The sequence below is a fragment of the Parus major genome, chromosome 5 (genome assembly GCF_001522545.3).
Source record: "Parus major isolate Abel chromosome 5, Parus_major1.1, whole genome shotgun sequence".
NCBI lineage: Eukaryota > Metazoa > Chordata > Aves > Passeriformes > Paridae > Parus > Parus major.
Window position 1 is genome coordinate 46,298,597 of NC_031774.1, and position 25,775 is coordinate 46,324,371.

A 25,775-nucleotide genomic window follows, 5' to 3' on the forward strand; every position below is an offset into this window, starting at 1 on the left:
AAGGGTTGGTGGCAGACTGGAGAGGAAGATCTGAGAACAAGCTGGAAAGGGGCAGCAGGTGACCAAGGATGGGGTCACATTCTCTAGTGCTGAATACTTGTATGAGCCTCCAATGTGCTCTAGGCTGGCCACAGGGGCAGGAGCCCATCAGAGCTGCTTTATGGTGCCAAGAGAAGAGGCTGAAGGCAGGGCAAAAGCACTGTTGGAATGGGTCGGAAGTCAGTGAAAAACTGTGGCCAAATTGCCCCATAGCAGCCAGCCTTCCCAAGGCATAGTGTTGAGGGCAGCAGGATGAGAAGCTGACCTTTCCCTTCTCTGCCAAGATTAATTCAGCTGACTTTTCTAAAGGAAGGCACCAATTTTACAGGCTGAGGGCTGAAGCACAGGTTACTGAAGGGGCTCAGCCATCTGTGCATCACTAGCCCTGAGCAAGCCCATCCTGGCCAGCATTGTATTTACTGGTCTGCAGAGAGACCTTTTGATTGTCAAGCTCTTGACAGTGTCCAGCATTGAGGTATCAACACAACTATTCAGACTTCTTTTGTATGCTTTTTGTGTAGCCTGACAGGTAGCTCAGCTGCTGTACTGGTGGAGAGTCAATTTTTCCAATTTACTTAAGAGGAATGTTTTCCTTTATTGTTGCATGATGAAGCGTGTGATTGAGGCAAAGCAAGAAACTGTCAGCTCTGGGCTTGACAAGCCTGAAAAAAGCAGAAATGTGCTGGAAAAAATAACAAGTTATCAACACCCTTGGGACAGAAGATCCTTCTTCCCTTCTTTCCCCAAAACTGGCTGATTCCATCTCAATTAAGCAAATCATACATTGCAGCAGCAAAACCTGTCCAAGACTACTTTTTTCCAAGGATTAGCAAATTGATGAGTAAAAGTTTGTGTATTTTTATCAGGGGAGACTGGAAAAGCTGAATATTCAGTTAACCTCCAGGTTCACATTGTAAGGAGTTTAATTGCATTTAAGGAGGTCTCTGGGCAGACACCTTGCCATTAAGGAGAGTAGACTGATGAATGTTGTGGCTTAACGTGGTTCCTGTTGCTGCCTATAAGATGTAGAGCTACCCTAATTATCTTCCGATTAGCCTCTCTCAGACACAGGTAACACCTTCCTGCACCACCCCGCTTATGCATGTTTCTCATTAGCAAGAAAAGTCTGCCATCACCTACACATCTTCTTGACGTGAAAAACCTCTCACTGAGCAAGTCAGCTCCGTGTCATGGGATAACTGGGAGCTCTGCCCCAGCCCTGACCTTCAGCTCTGGGAGTGCTGTTTTGCTGCTGCTTTCTGCTGGATCTTGTCTGCCTCCACAGGCAGTACCAGACCAAAGGCCACTGCTGTGTGGGCTGTAATAAGGACATAGGAGACGTTATCTTTGTCTAGTCTGCTGTCTGTTGTTTGATTTGAGATAATACACTGAATGATTTCTAGTCCCCTGAGGATGTTTAACCTAGACATCTTCCCAAGATCAGCCTGTCTGCCAAGGATGAGTTCTCCATTATCCACATCACTATTAACCCTGAAAAGTGCATTAGTGTCAAGGAGTTCTCCTTCAGGAGACTACTCTGAACTAGGAGCCCAGAATTTTGGTTTGGCAAGAACAGTGACCACAGGCCTGGGGGATATTGTAAAACATGGTATGAGGACACATTTTATAACCTGTTGTGCAACTCCATCATTTCTCTCCTAAATGCAGACATACACAAGGAAAGCAGAAAGTCTCAACATTTTCATTTGAGCTGAGTCCCACATCACTGACACACTGCTTATTTTAATACCTAAAATACTTGTGCCACTGCTTTTTCAAAATTGAAGAGTGCCAGGCCTCTCTGTGGTTTTACAAGATGTTTTGGAAACATTCTGGTTGCTCATAGCGGGTAGCTTTATTCTTTTTTTTTTTTTAACTCTCATCCTGAAGAGTTACCTCCCCTCTCCCCCCGCAAATACTTTCATTTTTACTCTAAGCTTTAAACAGATGGGATTGTAGAGAAAGGCTTTTGGAAAGAAGCCCTCGGGGTCTTGTTAGCTTTGTTAATCCTTACTTTGGCTTTTTTTTTTCCTTATTTTTCACTCCCAAGAGGCATAATGCAAAATCTGTGTGTAATCAGAGCTAGAGACTATGCGTGCTGTTCTAGGATAATATTGTCTTACCCTGCTCTGCTTAGTACCTTGAACAGAACCCAAAAAGCTTACTGGCATTAAAACAGCTACTCTAAATCAGTACCCATAATACAAGTGCCCTTGTCTCAGTGCCTAAACTGAAACAAATGATAATTTTTTATCCTTGGACAGTGCTATCTAAGTATCTTATAGAGCTTAATAAACCATAGTTTAGATTTGTAAATGAGGTAAATAAGATACTGTTGGAAGTGAAATGAGGGCATTAAGGACCTCACTCTTTGACCCTTGAGTAGGACCCTCAAAGTCAGTGACAATACAATATATCACGCTCAGAAGCAGGAAACAAAAGAGCTTCTTTCACCAGGTTGGCAACTAGGTGGGATTGCAGCTCTAGGAAGCAGCTGGTTTTTTTTTCTTTTTTTGGTCCACCATATTGACCTTTGCCATTTCAAAGTGGGTTATTCCCTTTCATCACTTACCCTTGGAAACTGTCTTGTTTGTAAAGGCTTCTCTTCCTGGAAGTCTCTCCTGCAAAATGTGATTCTGAATACTGGATGGCTTCCCTTAAAATGCTCTACAAACTTCCTTTTTCTGTATGATTAACCTCAGCACTATGGTACTTCACAATGTATCTCTGAGACAGAGAAATAAGCTTTTCTCCAAAGTAAATGGAGAAAAAGTTGTTTTTTTTAATAAAATACATCTCTATGATAGCATACATTTTTCATGTAAGAGTTGATTCTCAAGATTTATCCATATGACCTGGAAACTGTTGCTAAGAACTAAATCCCCAGAATTCCAAATCATAGCACTGTTTCCTGTTACATGAGGCACAGGGGAGACTCTTTATATATCTGAATGCTTTGTTTGCTTCACAAAATTTTACCAAAGAAATTTGCCTTTTGAGAGTAATTTACAAGCATCTATATCCAGTTTGTCTTGTCAGCCATGGGCCTCAGCCCTGACAGATTTAATGGGCAGCTGGGCAGCATAAATCTTGTACTGCCATTTAATGGATGAGGATGCTGAATGACCTGCAAAAATGTGACTTCCCCAGCAATGATCCCAACTCTTGCTCAGCTGCTTAGTGCAGGGTCCACACTGATTGAACAGGTTATCCTACTCCCCTGAGTGTCCCCCTCAGTCCTCCATATTTCAGAAAGGCCATGTTTCCTCCCTTATTCTTGCAAAAACAGACCCTTTGTGGCTACATCTAAAATTTCAGCTGTATCTCATATTGACATCTGGTCCTGGGAAGAAGCCCTGGATCTCCTCTAGCTGAAGAAACTCTCTAATTTCCACAGACTTTAACATGTTTATTCCATACCTGGAAAGAGGATATGGGGTTGAGGACCTAACAAGTAAGGCAAGGGCTTTGAAACTGAACAGCCACTCTCCAGCATGTACTCTGCTCTTAATACCTAAAATAGCTGGAAGTGATATCCACATGGGTAACTTTAAGGAAAGCACTGAGGAGCTGTGACACTCAGCTTTTAGCTGAGTTGGCTGTGCTTGAAGTACGTATGAGAGGCACCTTCTTATCCCCTGCTGAAAAACTGATCGCAATGAGAAGGAAACAGAGCAGCAAAATGCCTGTAACACATTCCTGCTCAAGCATCCTGCAGCAGAGACAACAAGAGCAGGCAGCACTGCAATTTTAAGCTGAATTAAAGGCATTAAATCTCAGTGGGCACCAAGGTGCAGCCCATCTTCTTGGGTAAATGTGGGTGAGTCAAAGTACAGTGGAGTGGTCAAGAGCCCTGTGGCTGTTAGATGTGGGGACAGCTCCTTATCTTAGCAGTAGAACATGCACACAGGAGAGAGGAGAGCTGTCATCTCTATCAAGTGTCCCTTCTACTCAGCTCCAGCCTGTGATTTGCATCTTCTTTAATGACACTTTTTTCAGCACAACATAATTATATTTAGTGAAGAACATAGTCTAAAAATAGATTTCTCTTATACTCTAAAACCAAGTTCATTAACACTTTATCAATTTCATAATTCATTAGATCCAGTCTCCCAGGAACTGCCATGAGCAGTGATTTTTTTCATCACAGCCAGAAAGATTAAACTCTGTAGGAAGCCATACAATTGAAATCTTTTGAAAATGAATGAGTTGGATGCATAACAGGAGACTCAGGCAGAAGTGCCAACTGGGGAAGTTTCAGCTCTTCCTTGATGAGGAAAAAAAACCAGAAACAACTATCAGTTAAGTGAAGAACACTAAGAAAGACAAGAAAGACAAAACAGACATAGGTTGACTGGGACAGTCAAGCACTGTGCAACCTATACCGAAACTACAGCTTCGACATCATGTGGAAGAAGTAGAGGCATCAGATTACAGAATAAATAAAAAAAGACCTTGAGAAAATAAACAGCGGCAGTGTTATAAAAAAAACACAGCACTAGAAGGCCATACAGTACTGTTCACAAAGTCATCAAGAAATATCACAAGTAACAATGCTAGAGACAGATACTAGGAACTTCCAAACAGAGATGTTGCAGAAAGGTACCATAAACACAGTAAGGCCTTCTACCAATGAAGTCTAAATTTCCCTTCTTTAGCAACATCCAGCTGCAGCTCTTTCTCTTAAACCACCACAAACCAATTGCATGAATACAGGTCAGAACTGGGGAACTGAAACAATAACCTGAAGGAATCTCACTCTCACACATTTCTGCAAAGCACAGCAGGTAGGACAATACAGTGTATTGTGACAGACAATCCCTCAGCATTAGGGCCGTAGCAGTCACTGTAACACTGCATTAGAATACCCGGGGCTCGTTCCCCAGTGGCAGGAAACTGCTAACCTGCAACAGCTTGAACTGTCGGTGTCTGGGAGTAGGAATTTTGGTAGCCTCTGCCTTGGAGTATGTCACGGTGAAGGTGGCCATGACACTCCTTACAACTTTAGGGTCCCCTGATGCCAGGGCAACAGGAGCAGCTTTGATGGAGTATCCTGAAAACAAAATAACTTTAATAGGAAAATATAGTAGGGACAAGGCCCATAAACTGCACTCAGTCTAGGGACAAACTCCAAAGGCAAGGCATAGAGGGTGGACACAGCAATATATAGCGTAGGTCTGAGGGTGGAGTCTGAGGGCATGGGTCCAATCACAAACTGGGGTTAGAAATATGCAAAACACTGCAATGAATACAAACAGTCAGGGGAGAGAGCTGGGAATATTCTAGAAGCACAACCTTACACAGGGTGACTTGATTAACATATTAACTGCCATAAACCCTTAAACAAGTGCGTCCCAAGGCTTGAACTTAAAGCCTGGTGCTTCAGGGGTGAAGTCTTTCTGGCCCTGCATCCCAGCAGGGCTGAGTCCCACAGGAGTGATCCCATCCTCACAGCATGGTTTACTCACCTAGTAGTGAGTAAACACTACAGCAGAACAGCAGTAAAGCTGGCCTGTGCTGCTTACTCCAAAGGTTATGGCAACTATGGTATCAAACCAGAGACTTATATCAAAGGAGAAAAACACCTCTTGTTAGGAGTCTATGTATTTATAATCTGAAAATAGAAATAGAAGACTGGAATCACACCCATAATGATAAATCTCACAGTTTCCCAGAACCTGGAAGAATGAGAATATCTAAGCACATCCAGGCAGGACTTCTGAGGGTGGACTCAGTAGTCCTCTGTCAACATAACTGCCGCAGAATAAGGAATTTCTGTCTTTGAATTCAGATGTCTCTGAAGGACTACATGGATACCAAAAACAAATGAAAAACAAGGTGGATAGCACTAACAGTGCCACTAGAGAAGAAGAAGCTGAAGTAATTGAGTCCCATGAGCTTGTGTAAGCAGTAAAATAGAAATTGGCTTGGTTTCTCCAAGTGACCAGAACAATGGAACTAGCAAACACAATTCTCTGGGGAAAATTGGAGAGGAAAGGAAGGCAGAATGCTCAGGGACAGTGTAACTCAAAGACATCTGGATCTGTATGGTGAAATGATGGGGATATCCAAAGAGTAATGGGAACATGAACACAGATTCTAGTCAGTGCCTAAAGATGACACTCTTCAGAGCATGTTTGAAAGGGGAATATGAGACAATCATAAATATATATAAGTTCATAACATGGCCGTGTTCTGCTCTGAGTTGCCAGAGGATATAAAACCAGAGTACAGTCAACAATGAACTATTAATTCATGTTGCTAATGCTTCTGTCACTCATAAGAAAAATCCAGTTAATTGTTATCTCTTTGTTTCAGACTACTCAAAATTTCTCACTGATCTACACATTTCCCCATTTATTTCCTGAAGGTGACATTTTTCAATGGGCTTCTAAATATCAGGTAAAACTCAATATGCTGTGGCAATATCTTTGGCTCACATAACCCAGCCTATTTTTTCTCTTGCTTTTGATCATATTCTTGACATACTGGCACTGTTGTGGTGAGATGTAGATATTTCCTTGCTCTTCAGGTGCCCTGTATCTGGTTTTACAAGCCCAAGAAAAGTGATTTTTTTTTCTCTGTACTTTTCATCAGGATTACAGCAGTCTGGCAGATGTCTGCTTGAAGATTCTGCAAAAGTCATGAGTTCCTATAAATGGCAGCATCACGATTCCTCCCTAAGCAGCAGTTCTCATGTCAATGAAATGTCCCCAGCTACCCACAACACACCCACAGCCAGAGAAAATCACCTCTTCCTCTTCCTGATTGTCTTCTCAGAGAAGGGTACCTTGAAGGCAGCAATGGCTCTGGGGGAGAGAAATATTGTCCCCAACAGTCAGCAGAGCCGTTTGAGCTGTACAAAATTGCTGTATCTTTCCAAGAACTAGAAACATGCAGCAGGGTGCATATAATGGTCTCCACAGGTGAATGACAACCATTCCTACAAGAGAAGTTCCTGTATTGAACTATCATCTGCTATCCAAAAGAAAAGCATTACTTATCAGTGATGTCTGCTGGTGTCAGCAGGTGTCCAGAAAAAAACAGGTTAAGAGACAAGTATTAAATTTTCTCCCAAGGAAGATGTTCCCCACAGGAGCTTGCAAGGCTTCCCCCACGGGTGCTGTGCTGGGAGTAGATCCAAGTAGCCATGGCAACCCTATGCAGACTGTTTGACATGGCCAATGTTCAGAATAAATTTTGGGCTGAGTATTGGTCCTGATGGTGTTAGTACCTCGACTAATGACACATCTAAAGCACTATCCTTACTATTCTTCCATCTGTTCTTACTTGTTTGCAGGCTGCCCAAAAATGTCCCAGGAGAGCTGTGGGTCTCTGTATGATGAATTCTAGCCTGCTGAGAAATATGCTTGGTTTTGTTACCTTCTATGACCTTCCAGAGCAGGGACAGTCCTATTTATACATACCACCTGCTGCAAACTTCTATCCTTGAGCTTCAGCTGCTTTTTGTACCTAGTCTTCCTTAGCTGTAGAATTCCTGGTGATTTGTGGTGTTTCATGCAATTTAACTATATATGTGAGGAGAAATAGCTATGCGGTGGCAAGGCACTTATATATGGAAACTCCTGACACAGAGCCACTCAGACTAATATTTTTTTGTCTAACATTCAAGCTCCCAAGTGGCAGAGCTTCCTGGCACAGAAACAATCAATAATCCCAGTCCAAGCAATTTGCTCATATATGTGATCATGTACAGGTACAGCCTGGTCTCTTATGTATACCTGCTACTCAGAATGCCAAAGTGAACATGTGGTTCTTGACAGAAAAAAAACCAAACCCTTAAAACCATCATCTGTACAAAGGACTACATTTAATAGCTGGAGATTCTAGTGAATTCAGACTCTTGTGTTTTGGTTCATTCTCCAGAACAGGACCGGGTTTTGTCTTTATTTTTGTTTTCTGTGTCAGAACTGCAAAGCAGATGAGTTTCAAACTACAGATTGTTCATGGTATATTTTTAATGAAAATCCCTGACTGAAATATGATTCTTATTATGGAAAAAGAAAAAACTTGCCAAACTTGATTTTTCCAGTTGTGAGAGAAATGTAAGGGAAAGGGATTGTTTTGCTTGAAGTATGTTTTAAATTCCACATTGCAGTCTAGTACGGGTGCATACACTGAGGTTAAACTGTTCATGCTGATCCAACATAAGCTGATGCTAGGAATGACTGTTGAGAATTACATGGCCTTCGTCTCCATAAAAAATGCCTACATTGGAGTATTCAGCCCAAAATAGCAACCTACTGTGCCTGGTCTAGAACAAAGGGAGAAGTAAAAGGAGGAAATGCCTGGTTTGAGGAATGAGATATGAACCTGAGACAATCTTGAGCATTTCCTTGCAGGGGGATTATCTGCTGGCTGGAAAACAAGAGCCAGGGCACAGAGGTGAGGGAGAGGAGAGCCAGGCAGATGTCTCCTTCCTGCAGGCACTGGAGGCCCTTCTTTGCAGGAGACCAACCACCAGGCAGGCATGTCAAGGGGCTGGAGACGGCTCACAGGGCTGTTAGTCATGGCTGACTGAGGAAGCTGAATCACAATAGCTGAGCTTTGTGTCCACAGCTCTGACCTGTGGCCTAGAACAGTGTGAAGGAAGATGCTGTGCATCTGTGGGCAGTGCAATGGGGGTGGGAGCTGGTGCTGCGCCCCAGGGACTCCTGGCATGCTTCTGTGGCAGCTCTGGGGTGCAGCTTTGGGATGGTTCTTCATCCTCTGTAAGTGGGCATTTCTGACAATTCACTGCAGATTTCCTTACCTTTGTCAATGTCTGTTGTGGGGGTGTGTGGTGCACAAACAGGCGTAGAGTTTGTGAGACTATAAAGTGGAAGTAAAGATGGACACATCTCTTGTACAGGTCCAGGTCTTTCTGTCTGCCTTGGGTTATCAGTCGGTGAAACTTTCTCCACCAGCCATTGATTTTTTTCTAGTTTTAAAGCCAAAAGTTTTATAGTGTATAGTGTAGTCTATGTGAGACTTGGGCTATACAGTACCCAAATGGATATCATTATAAAGAAGGTAATCTTGAAGAGCTCTACAATATGGTGGATTGTATTTTGCCACTTAAAGGAAAGTGCAGTCACTGAATAATACCATGGGAGGGAGAAGACAGAAGAGGTACAAATAGGCTGTGCTCACACTGCCTATGTGACCCAGGTCAGAGCCCACAACAGAAACAGTAATTTCTATTTTTTTTTTCCTTCAAAGCACTTTGTCCATCCAGACCAAACCAGATTCCAGTATGGAGAGCCACAAGCTCAGCCCTTTATGTATTGCAGATATGCACATCCTTAGAGACAGATGAGTTTGTAATGATTGCTTTGAAAGTGACCTGGGAGGCTTTTTTCTTCCCATTGTTTCTGTTAGTGTCACAACACTTGGATGCCTTGAGCTAACTTTTCAGAAAGCCAGGCTGAGATATTTCTTCTCTAGTGTTCTCCCTGAAGAATCTTGTTGCATTTGGCCACCTGAAGCCAGTTCTTTACACTTCATCATATTAGTCCATGCAATTACTGGACAGTCACAGAACACAACATGTGTCAGCCAAACCTTCCTATGTTTTTGATCATATCAAAGAAAACAGCTGCTGACTGTCTTTTCTGTTTTTCACCAGTCCTGTACCTGGAAGGATCTGTCCTTGTATTTGAGGATGTTTTCAAGCTGGTTGCCTTCTACTGTGTCAGCAGGTGAGTTGGATTCATCTCTTCCACAGAACAGTCATTTTACCCTCCCCTCTGGTCTGCCCTTCCGCAGTCCCCAGTCCCAGCACAGACCCTTCTGTTTCCTCTGCTGCACTCCAGCCTGCCAGACCAGAAGGTATTTCAGATGCTTCTATTTACAATGGGGCCAGATCACCCACAAGCACAGCTGCCCTTGCAGCTGGAACCTTTGTCCCTAGGGCTGCTTCCACAAAGAGTAGAGGCATGGAACTGAGGCTAGGAGGGCAGGGAGGAAGAGGGGCCCCGAGTTAACTATTTATTTAAAGCTTTAAACATACATACACACACACACACACCTGGTGGCAACTTAGCAAACCTACTAATGGACTGTTGCCTGTTGGCAGCTCAAAGCACTTAGTCACCTATAGGGAATCTGTCAAGGAAAGTAGTCCTGAAACAATGTATGTTCCTTAGCTAAAATTTAAAATTAAAACAAAGTGTTTGTTCGCTCAGCACAGAAATACCAAGCATAATGGGGACAGAGATGGGAAAAACCTGTAATGTCATTTTCAGCAGTGCAAGGTTTGATCAACAGCTATGAGCCCCTCTGTGTAATTAAACCCATATGTCTTCAGCCTGCTCTAATCTGTGTCCCTGTGCTTAGCATACTGCAGTAATACCTCCACCTACTTACCCCATCCCTGCTGCAGCAGGCCTGGTTGTGAGTTGGTTGTAGACTTCTGACTTCCTCTATATAAACTTACATGACTCTTAAAGTAGTTATTTCCTTTTAAGAGGAGAAAGCAGATTCAGAATATGTTTACAAGGCAGTCACATTAGTCACTTGGTTAGGTCAAACAGTAGGAACAGTCTGTCTTGGGTAGGATACAGTGTGCTACAGCTTATCCAGCCAGTGCCCCACTATTCTGAGGGCTGATTCTGCAGCCAACCAAGTTCAACAGTACTGAGCCACAACTCTTACCTGCACACAAGAAACCATGCCCACCCTCACCCCCATCAGTTAATAGACATTTAGCTATCTAGATGTGTGTAGACCATATAGAATGGACATAAGTTAACCCCTGGATCATTATAAAGATGTCTTTCTCACCAAAGCAAAGAACAGCCCAAATGCAAAATAGAATTGGGCATTTCTAGTAAGTGGCTGGTGACAGAGAAAATATGCTTACTTCTGCTTTCCTGCAAAAAGGATCATGGCTTGAGAAAGAGTCTCAGAAAGAAATAAAGAAAGAAAAGTTCTCCTATTAGCTCCTGTTATAGATGTTATTTTTGGGTGTCAAATATACATTCAGATGGTTCATGTGATTTTCCAGGCTACTGTCAAAAGACAAGACAAAAAGGGAATAATTTTCTGAGAGAAGCAGGTAATAAAAAGACGCTGACCTACCATTTGCTGGCATCCCATAGGAGCTCTCCATGATGGTAAATGTAGAGGCCTGATAACAGGGATGTAGTAAATTGTCTTTGAATAGCTGGAAACAGCTTTTCAGGGCTGATAGGCTCTTCTAAAAAAACACTTTGGTCTGGATATATTACCTACCTGCAGGTAACAGGTGACTTGGTGGCTGGTCTGCAAGCTGCTAACCTATCAGCAATGAAGAGTGCCCCATTAATAAAGCCAGAGTTTTTTTCTATTAGGGCAATGTCCTAATATTTCTGGATCTTAATATGTTTCATTTTTTAAAAAAGATAAAAAGGAAAAAGAAGAAAACTATTCATGCATATAAAATAACAAAGAAAGCAGAAGGTATATGGACCCTCTTCCTCTTTTAAACCTCGTCTCTGCAATGAAAAAATAATAAGCCACGTATCACATCAGTTTATGTCAGTGTGACAACAGTGCTCAGTGCACAGAAAACCCATGGAGAACACAAAACATCAGAAAAGTTTGTATCTGTTAAAAAGGTCAGAAATAATGACATGCATCTCCTGCATTCATCTGTCAACAGATAGGTCTGCAGTCGTGCTTTTTTGGGATGTGCATTTGTGTAGCAGAGACCTCCTACACACAAGGCCAGTTTTTTCTAGAACAATTCCTTGTATCATGTAGAACATTTTGTAAAACTTTTTATGTGTAAAATGATCCTGCATCATTCCTTGTTATCATTGAGGGACTGGCTTTTCTAGTCCTTATTAGAATGGAAATTGAGGCAGGAACAGGATTAGCAAATTGTCACCAGGCAGGTGGCAAATCTAAACAGTTCACTGGCAGACCAAGTGCTCTGTTAAATGGCTTGAGACTTAGGGTGTGTTTCAGTGAAACCCAGCCAACATCCTCTGAGAAATTATCTTTTTTCTTCTGTAGAAATACAGCAACTTTCCAAAAAACATGTACTCAGAAGTCTGAGAGTGGAGAATTAGAGGTTTATGTGTTTTCTCAGTGTCATGCAGCACTTCCTCACTGTCTGTGCCTTCACCCAGGGGTTACCCTTCCTCAGGGTCTTCCTCCCCCCCATCCCTCTGTGCCTTGCTGTCTACCCATGCCTTACACTTATAGAGATTTTTAAAAGAGGAAGCAAAGTAGTGAGAGAGTGGTAAACAGAAAGAAAAAGAACTTCAAATTCTTTCCACAAGAAAAAGATTGGCTTTTCTAATTAAAATAATGACAATTTGCAGCACCTCACTTTTAATGGGAAGGTATTTGTGGCTTCCCCTGAGGTGAGAGGCATTCCTGCTGTTTTCAGAGGACAGAGCCAAGACACAGTAATTAAGTCAGTGCTATGGCATGAAGCATCACTGCAGAAGCTGATGATCTTTCATGAAATCAGAACAACCCAGGCTGGCACAATGTCCATAATTCCTTACCAGCCATGACTTTGCATAACACAGTTGAAATTGTGAGCCAATCCAATCACTAGAACCAAGTGAAGTATGGAGTGCCTAACAATCGTGGGTTTATCATTTTGTTGCTTTTTCATTGTGTTTGTTTCTACAGGGATTTATTGCCCTTTACTCTGAAGCTGCCACAAGCAATATTAGAAGCCAGGAGCTTTCAAGACCTTGAAATTATCTCTAGTCTGGGGATAGGTAAGTGCCTCAAAGCAGTCAGATTTTCACTTGGACTTGTGAGAACAATGGTGCCTTTCACAGACATAATGCAACTGGGAGCTAGATACACTATTGTCTTTGGAATAGCTAAAGAGGTCTGAATGCAAGAGGAAGATGTTTATGATCTTTATGTTCATAGCAGGATTCTGACAAAAAGGGCACTTGCCCCTTTGGCCATAAACCTCCACCTGGATCTCTGTCCAGGGTGTGGTACCTACAGTCTGGGTGAGCTGCAGCTTTCACCAGCTAAAGTGCAGCACGGCCTCTCAGGATAATTTATACACATTGAAAGTAGCTGGTATCTGAGCTATATGGAAAACACCTTTGCAACTTCTCCTTCTGATGTGTGGGGGCAATGCTGATGAAAGTGTGATATTTTTGAATTTTGATATTTCTGCTTCCTCCTGCAGGATTTCTAGTTGGTAGAGAAATATGTATCGTCCCAACATGTTCTCTCACCTCACACTAATCACATGCGAAAAAGAACATTATTTTTAGTGACACTACCAAACAAGCAAATTTTAGATGAGATGTATAAAGTTACAGATAGGAGAAGCAGTTCTGTTAACTAAAGGAGGTCTTCTTTCTATTCATTTTAATTTAACACACTGCACTTGAGACAGCTACTTCGGTTAGCCACTTTCATGCTCCTTGGTTTTTCAGTTTTTCTTCAGGTGTTGAAAACAGCCAATAGAGAAAATTGAAAAGTTAGCCTGTTTAGAGATAGTTATTAGAGCACTCTCACTATTTTTGGATCTTCTACATCAAACCTCCCAGGAAGCATGGGCAAACCCCACTGGTTTCAGTTCAGGAAGCTTTGCTGAATTTTGCCGACAGATTTGCTTCTAACACTGTCAGCATCCTCTATTTTGAGTATGTTGCAATTTGTCAAAGTATCCTTTTATATGAATGTCCAGCCAGCACTTATTGCTGATAAAAAGGTACTTTACAACTTGAGATAACAAGTTGCAAACTTAATTTTTTATAACAAGTCTAAAAATTTGGATTAAAATGTAGGAAGTGTATCATGAATCTGCAACTTTAGTCTAATTTGAGCCAGCAGAGACAACAGTTTACAGCAACTTCTGAAGGAAAAGGTTAGTTAAAGTACCAGCACCAAAGCAATATTGGTTGTAGTCTTTTTCCTTCTCTCCTGTACTGGTGGTCATAAAAGTAGTGAGGCTTGGAAATTTATTTCTATTTCATACCAGGCAAGTTTCTGACAAGAGAAAAAAAGCCTGCTGCTGTGTGCAGTCTTCCTGGGAAATGATGCTAGCTTCCTGATGTGCCATGCTGTCTTAGTAGAGTTGAACAGGCTCAGCTACTGACATATGCTGTTTATTGCTTCCTGGAACAAAATTGTGTGAATATAAATGGGTACACAAACAATTAAGTGCTGCCCAAAGTGGCACTTCCAAAGGAAACAAAGCATTGTCTGAAATTCTCGTATGTTCCTTTGAATTTATTTCAAAGTAAATCATGTTTCAAGGGGATAGAAGTAAGATGTCTATCAGCAAGCTGAATTGCTCCACAAAGGATCTGGCTGCTCTGTATGTTGTCACAGAGGACATACTGCAGGCCCTCTAGTCCTGACCTCACTGGTACAGAAGTTATTTTAGCAGGAGAATTAGCATGATTGCACTGCACAAAGAGTTCATACCATTACAGACATGCCAAAGACTCCAAGAACTGCTTAATTATCCCTCCCATAGTGCAAGATAAGGGAAGATGCAGGACAGCGATGGGAGATGATCAAATGGCCTTCTCTGCAGTGTGATACAGTGTAGCTGTGCTGGGAAATGCCTGCTCTGAAGCAGCTGTGTTACTTGGTAGAGCCACATCATCTGTTCCTTCCCAGTCTGAGTGGTGCTTTGGTGATTTTCATCACAGTGCCTTATCCTGACCACTACTGAGAAAAATTACCAACTTCCTGCCTGTAGATTGGTTTACTCACCATTTCCCATAAGGACTATGAGGCTTCACAGCATTACATTCTGACTTAAAACAACCTCCTCTGTCCTGCATTTGCTGGTACCAAGTAGAGCTGGAGAGCTTAAGGAAAATGGTACCCCAGCCAGTCTCAGATGTGAGTGGCTTGGCAGCATGGTGTTAGTATGTGTAGTTGCATCTGCATGCCTACTCCCATATTCTGTTGTTAAGAGTGCTGTTGTTCCTAGCAACACTATTATTTTAAGCTTCTTTGTTCTCCTCTCTCACAGTAAGAAATCAGAGAATAAAGCTGTTCTAATGTCAGTCACCCTAAGATAATATGCTGACATTCTTATAAAGCTGAATTTGCCATGGACATTAGCCTAGGGTGTGAGAAGCTAAATAGGCAATTTTATCAGGATGGGAATAGACTGTCTTTTAGCTCACCTCTTCACCTGAGAGCTGCTCAGCACTGATGCATGCTCAGCACTGAGGGCCATCCCATATGTGTGCAGCCCCATCTATCCTCTCTCAGGCCCAGCATGTCATGTTTTGCCAGGGTGACACTCCTGACACCAAGCACAGGGCAGGGTTCTGGCATTGTGTGCAGCCCCATTGTGTCCTCTGAAATCCACATAGAAACGTGTGCTGTCAGTGTCAGCTCTGTGTTTAGGGACCAAGCATGCTGACATAGTTATTTAGTTATCTGCATCCTTGTGTTTCCAGGATTTCCCATCTTCCCCTTATCCCTAAATCTGTGGGCATCTATACAGTTCTCATCCAGTGAATACCTTCAGAGGTTTATAACCTTTTCCTTGGACAGATCATATGAGGTTTGCTGGATCCCATTTCCTGATGCTTCCAGTAGTGGACCCTGGATCAGCAGCTTTAATATTGATTAAAAGCAGACAGACTTGTAAGGCAGGTTTGAAACCTCACCTTCAGGGAAAAGAACAAAAGCTGCATGTGATAGTGAATCTATTAAAAAAGGTACCAATACTTCGCATTTTTTTAAAAGAGTTATTAATAAAAGAAATCATAATAAGAGATTTCTGACAGAAATTTCTAGTTGCATGTGAAACACCATCTTTCTTTTTCAGTCATGATTGAAGTCACTGAAGTAGTTAACTATTCCTTAGTCCTTCAATATACATCCTTCCTGTGTACAGTCTTTTGCATCATCTTTTCTCTTTGAGACCTGCAGGCAGAGAGTCTCAAGGCAAGGTGCAAGGCAGAGTGGCCGTGGCTATAGATAACAGTCACCCAGAACTATAGACTTTAATGGTAATACTAATCTGGAGAAGGTGTTTAAAATCATATGTTTCCAGACTGATTATACTGCAAGGCAGCATCAGACCTCTATGTAGAACAGACTGCCACATGAGTTTGCTGCATAGTAGAGTCATCTTCAGCTGTTGTCTCCTGGTGCATGTTGGATCCTGGCTATCTATCTCAGACCTGCACCTTACTGTTGTGAGCAAGAGGCAGATGCAACTTGCCTGGGGTCTTCACATCCTCTCCTCAGGTATCCACAGCTATTTGCATTTGGAGGGCAGTGACCACTGAACAAGCACAGATCCCTTTTCACAATCATTCATATTTGTTACTTGTACCTTCCTGCTAATACTGAAAATGCTGAAGAGCATTAACATCTTTCATTAGGTAAGTGTCCTAAAATTGATAGGGGAGAGAATTCTGCTGAAGCTTCTGAGCTTATCCCCTGGCTTGAAGAATTTCACATGCAGAAACAGGCAACTCTTTCTTCACACTGTTTTGTGCAGAGGTTTGAAAGTTTAACATTGAAACTTGTGTACCATTTCTTTTAATACTAAGTAGGTTTTCTACATATCATTTGCAGCTAAAATTCTCTCAGATTTTTTTTTCAATTTTCTTTTTGTCTTTTCTTTTGTGTTTTTTTTTGTTTTGTTTTGGTTTTTTTTGACAGATTTTTGGGATTCCTACTTAAACCACAGAAGACAGGACTTATCCCACCCTGCAAAAGACCCTCCTTTCAGCACTGCCCAGGCAGACCATTTAAGATCTACCCAGTGTTTTGCAAGTAGCACAAACCACTGCTCATGTGAAATTGAGCTGTCAATAGGAAATGACAGGCTGTGGTTTGTGAATCCTATTTTTATAGAAGAGTGCAATAATCCCTGTCCTCCAGATGTACCTTCTCCTAAAGGCCACTCTGGGAGCATTGATGTCCCCCCTGCCACCATGCTTACTGAAAGGAGGTCTCCTCGACGGCCTCCTCCCCCTCCCCCTTCTCAAGCTCTCATTCAGAAATCTTTTCTGAAGTTCCCACAGGACCCCATGACTGCCTGTGAAGAAAACAAGCTACTTATTAAGGCACTGGGAAAGAGCATCAAGGAAATGAAAATTGAGGGCGGTGACGATAAAGAAGAAAGGAAGCAGAGCTGCTTGGCCAATGAGCCCCTGGCAGTGTGCCCCAAGAAGGGCTCTCAGCCCTCTGTTCCCCCGCGGAGGCGGCTGAGTGAGAGGACCTCAGAGGAGAGCTGTGCGCGTAATCCTGAAAGTTGTGAATTGCTGAAAGGGGAAGGGACAGAAGAAAACCAAGATACAAGTGCAGAGAGCAGAGATAAAACATTGCTGTGCAAAAAGGCTGTAGAAATGCCTGGGGAGGTTCCCAAAAGGGCTGTATCGCAGTTTCAGGAGACAAAGCCTGAACCTGCAGAGAAGAAGGAGGACATGCCTAAGATACAAAGCAATACCACTGAGAAAGGAAAGTCGCCTCCTATCCCACCACCAAGAAGGAAGAGGGTTGCCCAGGTACCAAAGATCCCCAGCTCCTGCCAGCCAAAGCAAAGAACAGTGGGAGAGATAGCTGTGGCTACTGGGCAGGCTGTGTGCAAGGGCAGCCCAGCTACGGTGACGGGTGGTGCCACTTGCACACACACCAAGACTGAACCAGGACATGGCCACAAATCTGTCAGCTCAGCTGAGCTGGAAGGTTCACGCTTGTCCCTGGAGGACCTGGGAGGCAGCGCCATGGCTCAGGCATCAACATCTGAGCCTGACTCCTACTCCACCAGCAGCACAGAGGATGACCTGGAGATACTGAGTAGTTCATCTGGCAAAAAGACGCGCTCCGTGATCTTGGCCAAGGCCAAAAACAGGCTGTCCTTGGTGAACCTGTCCAATGTCTTCACAGTCTTTTTGTCTAGTGACAGAAAGCTGCAGAAGAAGATAGTAGAGCTTGCACAGGACAAGGACTCATACTTTGGCAACCTGGTGCGGGACTACAGAGTGTACAGTTTGGAGATGATGGCAAAGCAGAGCTCCAGCACAGAGATGCTACAAGAGATCCGGCTGATGATGACACAGCTGAAGAGTTACTTAGTGCAGAGCACCGAGTTGAAATCTCTGATAGATCCAGCTTCCTACACCGAGGAACAGTTAGGTAGGTAACTGTGGTTTATTCATCCCTGGGCATGGTTTGGGAAGGTGAGGAGGGAGACAGAATTATGCAGACACAGGCTCTGCTTTACAGAATTATAAAACATCTCCTAAAACCTAAGCAGCATGATTCGAAGCCTGCTCTGTGGTTGCCAACACTTGGAGGAACAACTCTAAAACTTGGAGGCCAATGAGGGGAAAAATCCCTTAATGAATGTTTTAAAGGGACTAGCTTAAGCAGAAGAGACATGTGTTTGTGTGTATGAGAGACATACATGTGTGTGTGTGTGTGTGTGTGTGTGTGTGTGTGTGTGTGTGTTTATATATACACATAGGCTTGCACACACAGAGCTGAATTCATTGGAAACATAAAAGGTAAATTTTCCCCTTCACAGCTGCATTCCCATGACCTTCCACATCTGCTGTTCTGCTACAAGGATGGAGGACTCCCTGCACATGGCATACAGTTTAGAGGTCAATCACTGTTTCACAGGAAGGGACAAGACTATGATGATTTTGAGTGGCAGGTTGGAGGAATGACTTGATTCTGTTTTGTGCTTCTCTGAGCTCAGAGGTACAGAAGAGCTGTCTGTTGCAAGACTACTGTTAGCTCCAAAATTAGGTGTTCACCTCTTTGCCATAGATATAATTTGCCTTTGGGGAGCAAAAATATTATTTTTAACTGTTTACAGGTGTTTCATTGCTTCTCATTCATATCATATGAGGGAATAATGTGCTACTTCTCTCCTTGCTAAGGACTGGACTGGTCTGTTTAATGCACATCCGTGAGGGAATATAAAAAGAGCTGTAGGATTTTTTATCCCAGTGAAAGCTGTACAGCCAGAAAAAGCATGCATGCACACACACACATGCTCCTTTGAAAGATTAAAACTGTTTCTTGAGGACCTGAGAACCAATGCAGAGCTATTTGTGAGTCCTTAAGTCGGCTTAAAACAAGCTGGAGCTGGAAGACTCAGAATGTGGAGTGAACCACAGGAGTGGCCAGGGATTCTAGGAGATCCTGCAGCTCCAGTATTAGGTGGGACTCAGCTAAGTGGTGAATCAGAACTAAAAAGCCAGTCCACTGTCAGTCTCAGCCTGGTCTGCTGATTTCCTTCTCTTCCAGTAAAGGGTTCACATGATCCTGCAGATCCCCAGCATAACAGACCTGCAGCCAGCCCCTGCCATAGCTAGGAAAGGGAACCTGCAGTATCACTTCTCATGCACCTTGTGTAACCCCTTCAATCTTGGTCCTAATAACCTCTTTCTTCAAGGTACGGAGTGTGGGGGCAGCACAGAGAAGTCTGTTGTGAATCTTGATTAGTGAAAGTGAAAAGGAGGAAGAAAGAAGTGTCCTTGTTGTGCTTGATAGAGCTGCATGTGTGCAAGTATCCCACCACCTTCCCATCGACATGCCTGGTTCTGACCCTGTCTCTAACCCTCTTCACTGAGGGTTCCTTAACAGGATGATGTGGGACAGTCAACCTTGACAGGACTGTTTTCTGCAGAGGACAGGGATTCCCTGATTTACCACTTGAATTTCCCCTGCTTCAGGCTGATTGGTTCTCTGGATTCTTTAAAGTAGTTGCATTTTGAATACATAAATATTATTGCCCTCTGGTTCACTCCTCACTGCCAGAGCAGATGAACTCTTTTGCCAATAACCTTTCTGCCTCAGTGCAACAAGAGGACCTCTTGCTGTTCCTCTAGTTCTCTAGAGTTACCTCTGGTTTCTAGGAGTCAGACAACAGACTTCCTCACACTCTCTTATGCTTCATCTTCAGCCAAATATTAAGCAACTGCTCAACCCACTCATACTAGTTCCTCCTCCATAGGTGGCATAAGAGGTGTCTTATAGGATCAGTAATTTAGGGTCCCTTGAGCAGTAATGATGAGAAACTTCTGACCAAATATTTGTGTTTGTCTCTGAGCTGGTGGCTGCAGCTGCTTTGAGGAAAGAAAGGGATGCTTTGAGGGTAAAATTAATTTTATTCCAAAGTGAGTATCTCAAACAAGTCAGAAGGAGAGATCAGAAGGGACGTGAGATGAATTGCATCTGGGCATCTGCAAGGGCAAGGCTGTGAAAGATACCACAGTTAGGTGAGGTCCCTCTTCTCTCCCCAGAGCTGGCTTTCCTCCTGCCTGGCAAAACCATGCTGGTCAGCCAGGAGTCAGGCAAAGAGAACAGGAGGTAGCAGGAGGTCTCCCTACAGCTCCAGTGACAGAGACCACACACTGATGTTCATCTCAAGGCCATCTAGGACTTCTGGAGAGTGTTGGTTATGAAATGTTTACTTTCTGGGATGTAGTTTTTGTTCCCTTCTCAAAGCTATATAGCAGTGCTTGAATAACCAACCACATGCTTCTTTAGGACTTTTACTTGCACTTGAATTACTGTATTGCTTATTTATTATGTGCTTTTCTGTTCTCCCTTCTCTATGCAGAAGTGATTGCGGAGACAGCTTTGTACAAGTGTGTCCTGAAACCTTTAAAGGAAGCCATTAATTCTTCCTTAAAAGAAATACACAACAAAGATGGAACTTTACAGCAGCTGAAAGAGAACCAACTTGTGATACAAAACACAACTACCACTGACCTGGGCGTCACAACCAGTGTGCCTGAAACTGCTGTGCTGGAAAAGATCCTTCACAAGTTCACGACCATGCATAAGACCTACTCTCCAGAAAAGAAAATTGCCATCTTGCTGAAGACCTGCAAACTCATCTATGACTCCATGGCTCAGGGAAATCCAGGTACAGGACTCCTACTGCAATGGTATCCACCATGGGTCTTTCTCCATATATCAAAGGAACGGAGTTTATGATACAGTTGGCATGGCAATATACACATTGGAGGTAGCAATAATGGTTGATGTGTTTGGTATCAGGTGTCCACAGGTTGTGTTCAGAATGGAATGGTTGGTGAAGTTCTCTGCACTAATAACTGGTACAAGATGTTACCTCATTAACTTTAAGCTCCTAACTCCTAAACCTGTAAGTGTGTGTTTTATGGATAACATCCTTTTTGCATGTCTTCACACAGCTCTCAAAATATCCTCAGGGCTCTGTCCCAGCTTGTAGCCGAGTAACGGTAAATTCTAGGGATGGGTCTTTGGGAAAAGACTCTTGATTTGGTCTTTACAGGGTTTTGACTAAACTGAGGAGGAGATGCAGAATGCTACTAGTTTGTTACTAATTCCTGATGCTCCAGTAAATTCTAAAAGTCACTTCTTCAGTGCAAGGCAGTATGTGCTCTGAGTATAAACACAACATGGGCCCCAGGCCAACCACTAATGCAGAAATTAAACCCTTGGCCTGCAGACAGGATGCATCTTTGCAGATAGACCAGCAAGTCCCTTCCTCCAGCAATCTGCCTTGCCAGTTTAAGAGCTTTTTTTGTATACTGTGAGCTGATGATCAGCCATGCCTGAATTTGCAGAGAAGCCAGGTATTAATTTGCAATAACCTGCAACTGTACAAGAACTCACAGTCACCAAAGGTGCTTTTAGCTGTTCCGCTTTATTTTGTACTGGCGACAGCCTTGGAGCACTCATACGGGGATTGTTATGTCCCTGCTGAGCCTCACCTCTAGGTGATCTCTTGGATAGTAAGCAGCAAGGTTCAGCAACCAGTCTAGATAACATTAAAAACAGAGCAAGAAATGATCTCAGGGCTGAGCCTTAGCTGCAGGGTGGAAAGGACCTCTCACTGTCTTCAGCTATTATGAGATTGGACATATGCAGGGAATTTGCTGTAACTTTGTTAAAACAGTTGTGTGAAGTTTGGGAATAAATTTGGTTTAGATCAAGGACTTACATGCCTCACGAAAACCCACTTGGTCTCCTTCTGAAGCTGGTGGTATGTTTGTACACATCACATCTTAGTTAGTTCAGGGCTGAAATTACTGTTGTAATGTTATTTTATGTAACAGAAATGAGGAGTCAGGGAAATAATTCAAAATGTTTAGAATCTTGACATTCATGAAATCTGATGGTTTCATTGTGGTTTGCTACACTAACCAAAGCACTGCATTTCAGCCAGCTCAGCTGTTTTCTCATCCTGAGCACTACTGCCAGCAGGGTGTAGGTTGGAAGCTGATTTCACCCCTGGGCATCCAGTTCTCTCTCAGTTTCCTCTGCCTTATACATGATCAGTGATGCATATCAGGGCTTGGCCAGAAGAAAACTGGCCTGGAATTATGGAAATGTACCCCAATGAATTCAGACCTGAAAAATAGGCTAAGGAGAGAAGAATGCTGGAAACTAACTCTTGGAAAACAGCAGACTAGGAGAGAAATTGAGTGACATTCCCTGTAGACCCACTTAGAAGCTAAATGTGTGAAACCTCTTCCTCAGAATGAGCTGAACCCAGATCATTTTCATTTTCCATTGGCAAAGACAACTTCTCATCAACCTGAAATATTTTTCTGACGGAATTTCAGCTGGTGGCATTCAGAAGAGCATGCTGTGGGCTGCCCAGAGCAGCTTTCAGCAGATGGGAATTCTGCTCTCTGCCCATCTCAAGAGCAATAGCACAGCGCCCCTTTTGCTCTCAGCCAGCCATAAGGCAGCACAGTGTTCTTCGCACAGGAAGAGTAGAGGCCATGCTCAGCTTCCTGTGCAATAGCTTCTCCTTTTCACTCCTTTTCCTCACTGCTCAGTTAGAAAGTTCCCTCCTCTTCCAAAATCAGAGCAGGTGAAACACTAATCATTCCCTCTGCTACGGGATCAAAATCAGTCTACCTCTGCCAGAAACATTACCTGTTCTATAACACGGAAACTACTTGTATTATCTGGCTTAATTTACAATTTGTCAGCTCAGGCCAGGTCTTAATTCAATATAGGTTGGCCATAGGATGAGCCGACCTGAGAATATGGTTTTATTTATCAGAGCAAAATGCAAACACCACCTAACCAAGCATCTTTTCTTTTCAGATACATATGAAAATACAAGTTTTCTAACATTTTGAGCCCCATGTACAGCAGTCCAGGTTTGGCCAGGATGTCCCAAGAGGTATCAAGTTTCCTTTAAAACCAAGGACAGGCTTACTCAGGAACATCTGTACTTGTGGTTGTGCCCATCTTTGCCTTGCTAAAAGAGTAATGAAAGTTTGAAGTCTTCCTTGACTGACTCCATCTGTATCAAGACATTTTAAGAAAGGAGGAGATCTTTGGTTTGATTACAATTCCTATTACATGACAAAATCTGCCTGATAAATTTTCTGTAATTGAAATCCCTGATACTTAAGACTAAGAACTGAATGGGTCAGATCCTAAACTAGTTTAAACTAGCATTTCTTCCTCCAGCTTGTGGAAGCGATTTATCACAAGGAATTAGGAAGGCAAGTTCAGTCTTTGTCATACACCTTTCTCTCAAGAGACCACTGAGTACAGCTCCATGAGAGAGTTGAAGTGGGACTAATCTCTGGCTACATCTCTCCATAGGTGGCCACAGAGGAGTATCGTGCCCAGATTCCCATCACACACATTGTGCAGTCAGTCCATGGAGTCCAGATGATTCATCTGGCTACATATAGATTTCTGCTTTAGAGCGAGATGACTCAAGGCAAACTCCAGTGACAATATTGATTAATTCATTACAGGCTATAAAAGAAATTAAGGGGCTCTGGTTCAGATGCTCATTTGTATTATGTAGGCAGTGATATTAGTAACATAATAAAGGCACATTTATGATAGTATTGAGGTGTCTCACTGAGCTTTTCCAACTTCTATGCAGACTTAAATAACTGAAACATATGTCTCCAAGAATAAAACCGACAATCTGAAAATATATAACCTGCCTGCTAAAAATACTAGGAATGGTTAGTAAGAATAAAATGAATTTTAAAAAATAGAGTTTGAAAATCCATGTCCCACAAAATGGCTGACATTTTTTTGGCACTAGAAGAAGTAAGAGGCAGGAATCATGCAGCTCTTACATTTGGAAGGCATGCTGCAACATGAACAGGGACAGCTGGGCACATAGCTGATTTATGTAGAAACATAGTAATGTTATATAGAAAAAAACCCCCTTATTATGTATCTTTTGGAAATACCTTTACTCAGACAAAAGATTAAAGGTATATTGTGTGATATGAGTAGAATCAGAATCTCTGCTTTTCATCAAAAATGCAAGTGACACCTGAGGAGTGAGAAACAATGCAAATCTACCATACATGTGGTGTGTACTGGCAGTGGTGTGCCTGGGTCACCCACCTTGTGCTGCCTGGGAGCTGCCTCTGTGGAAAAGAACTGATGGAAAAACAAAGCAGCAACAGCATTGGTTTATGGAGACAAATTATGAGACTAACAGGCCGGATTTCTCCACGAGTGAGGAAGATCAGGGATGGGAAATCTCTAAGTTTAGGTTGGAAATTTGAAAGATGGGAAGACTGCTTTCAAAGGAGATTCAAGAACAGAAGTACAATTTTTTTACTGCAACATTTCTAACTTGTGACCTACCTAAGGTTATGAAGCTTCATTTTTGCACTATCTTTGAACTGCACAGGCAGCTGGACTATATAGTTCAAAACTATAGTTTGTGCTAATTATGGAATTGGCTAGGAGACCAAAACATCCAATTGAATAATTTCTATTGCATAATTTTACATGGATAATATGCATAGTCTGCTTTTAGAAAAAGAGGATAGATAGGACATATTTTCCATTGGAACATTTCTCTTCCTTACTTTTTCCTATGAGTTTTGTCACCCCTACAGAACTGAGCAGCCAGATATTAGCTGCCCTGATGCACTCCTATAAAGCTCTGCAGTGGGCAGAAATCAAAGCTTCAGTGGGATAGCTGAGCTTGTGGAAAGGAAACTGGGCTCCAATACTTCAGCAGACTGTAAAGAGCTCATCCTAGAAGCTCCTAAAGCTGTCAGAGCAATCCCATTACACTGCTTATTATCATATCTAACTTCTGAGAAGGAGACTAAAGCTATACATAACAGGTTTACTTTGATATCTTTTGGAGGAGGATATTTGTATTTAAGTTACTTTTAATGAAGACTGATGGACTAGAGATGGGAGGTTTTCTGCCATCTAGCACAATTTCTACATTTGAATCAAAGAGCCAGTTCAAATTTTTCATGGGGACCGAATTTCTCTGATCTCTAAACCATACATTTTTGAAGTGAATTCATGCCGTCTGCATCTATTAACTCACTTAATTCACTATATCACAAATTAAACCTTGCTGAAAGGTTTGTATGTATGGGATAGACAAGAGACAGCAAAATGGTAGTGTGTGGAAGGAAAGTCACAATCTTTTCTTTAGATCTTGAACAAATCCCAGTTAACCTTTCTGCACCTCAGGCTTCAGCTACAAACTGAGGCTAAAATTCATACTTTGTGGAGATTTGCTTTTAGACATCAAGGTAGTGTTTGTAAAATATTAGAGCAAGGTGCAGGGCATCACCCCTGTCTGCTGGTTTTCAGAATATACATAGAGAGAAAAGAAATGCAGGAATGTGTTAAAATAGGCTGTAATTTCTTTATGGAGGCTTGGGCAGAATTCCAGTTGCTTTAAATCATGTATTTAATTAATAGTCATCTATTCAAGTGCTGCATCCCAGCCAGGAGCTGACGTTGTATTTGCTGTGCTATAAACATAATAGGATGAGTTTGAGGCAGAAGAGAAGGCT

General features: G+C 42.5%; 1 protein-coding gene across 2 annotated transcripts in view; it reads left to right on the top strand.

Moving 5' to 3' along the window:
• RIN3 (Ras and Rab interactor 3) overlaps positions 1–25,775 on the top strand; it is a 65,020-nt gene that overhangs the window by 29,438 nt on the left and 9,807 nt on the right. For both annotated transcript variants that reach the window (XM_015632189.3, XM_015632188.2), the window contains 4 exons: positions 9,668–9,740; positions 12,670–12,761; positions 16,657–18,135; positions 20,576–20,884. In XM_015632189.3, coding sequence (XP_015487675.1) covers positions 9,668–9,740; positions 12,670–12,761; positions 16,657–18,135; positions 20,576–20,884 — 1,953 coding nt within the window. The remainder of the gene's footprint in view (positions 1–9,667; positions 9,741–12,669; positions 12,762–16,656; positions 18,136–20,575; positions 20,885–25,775) is intronic.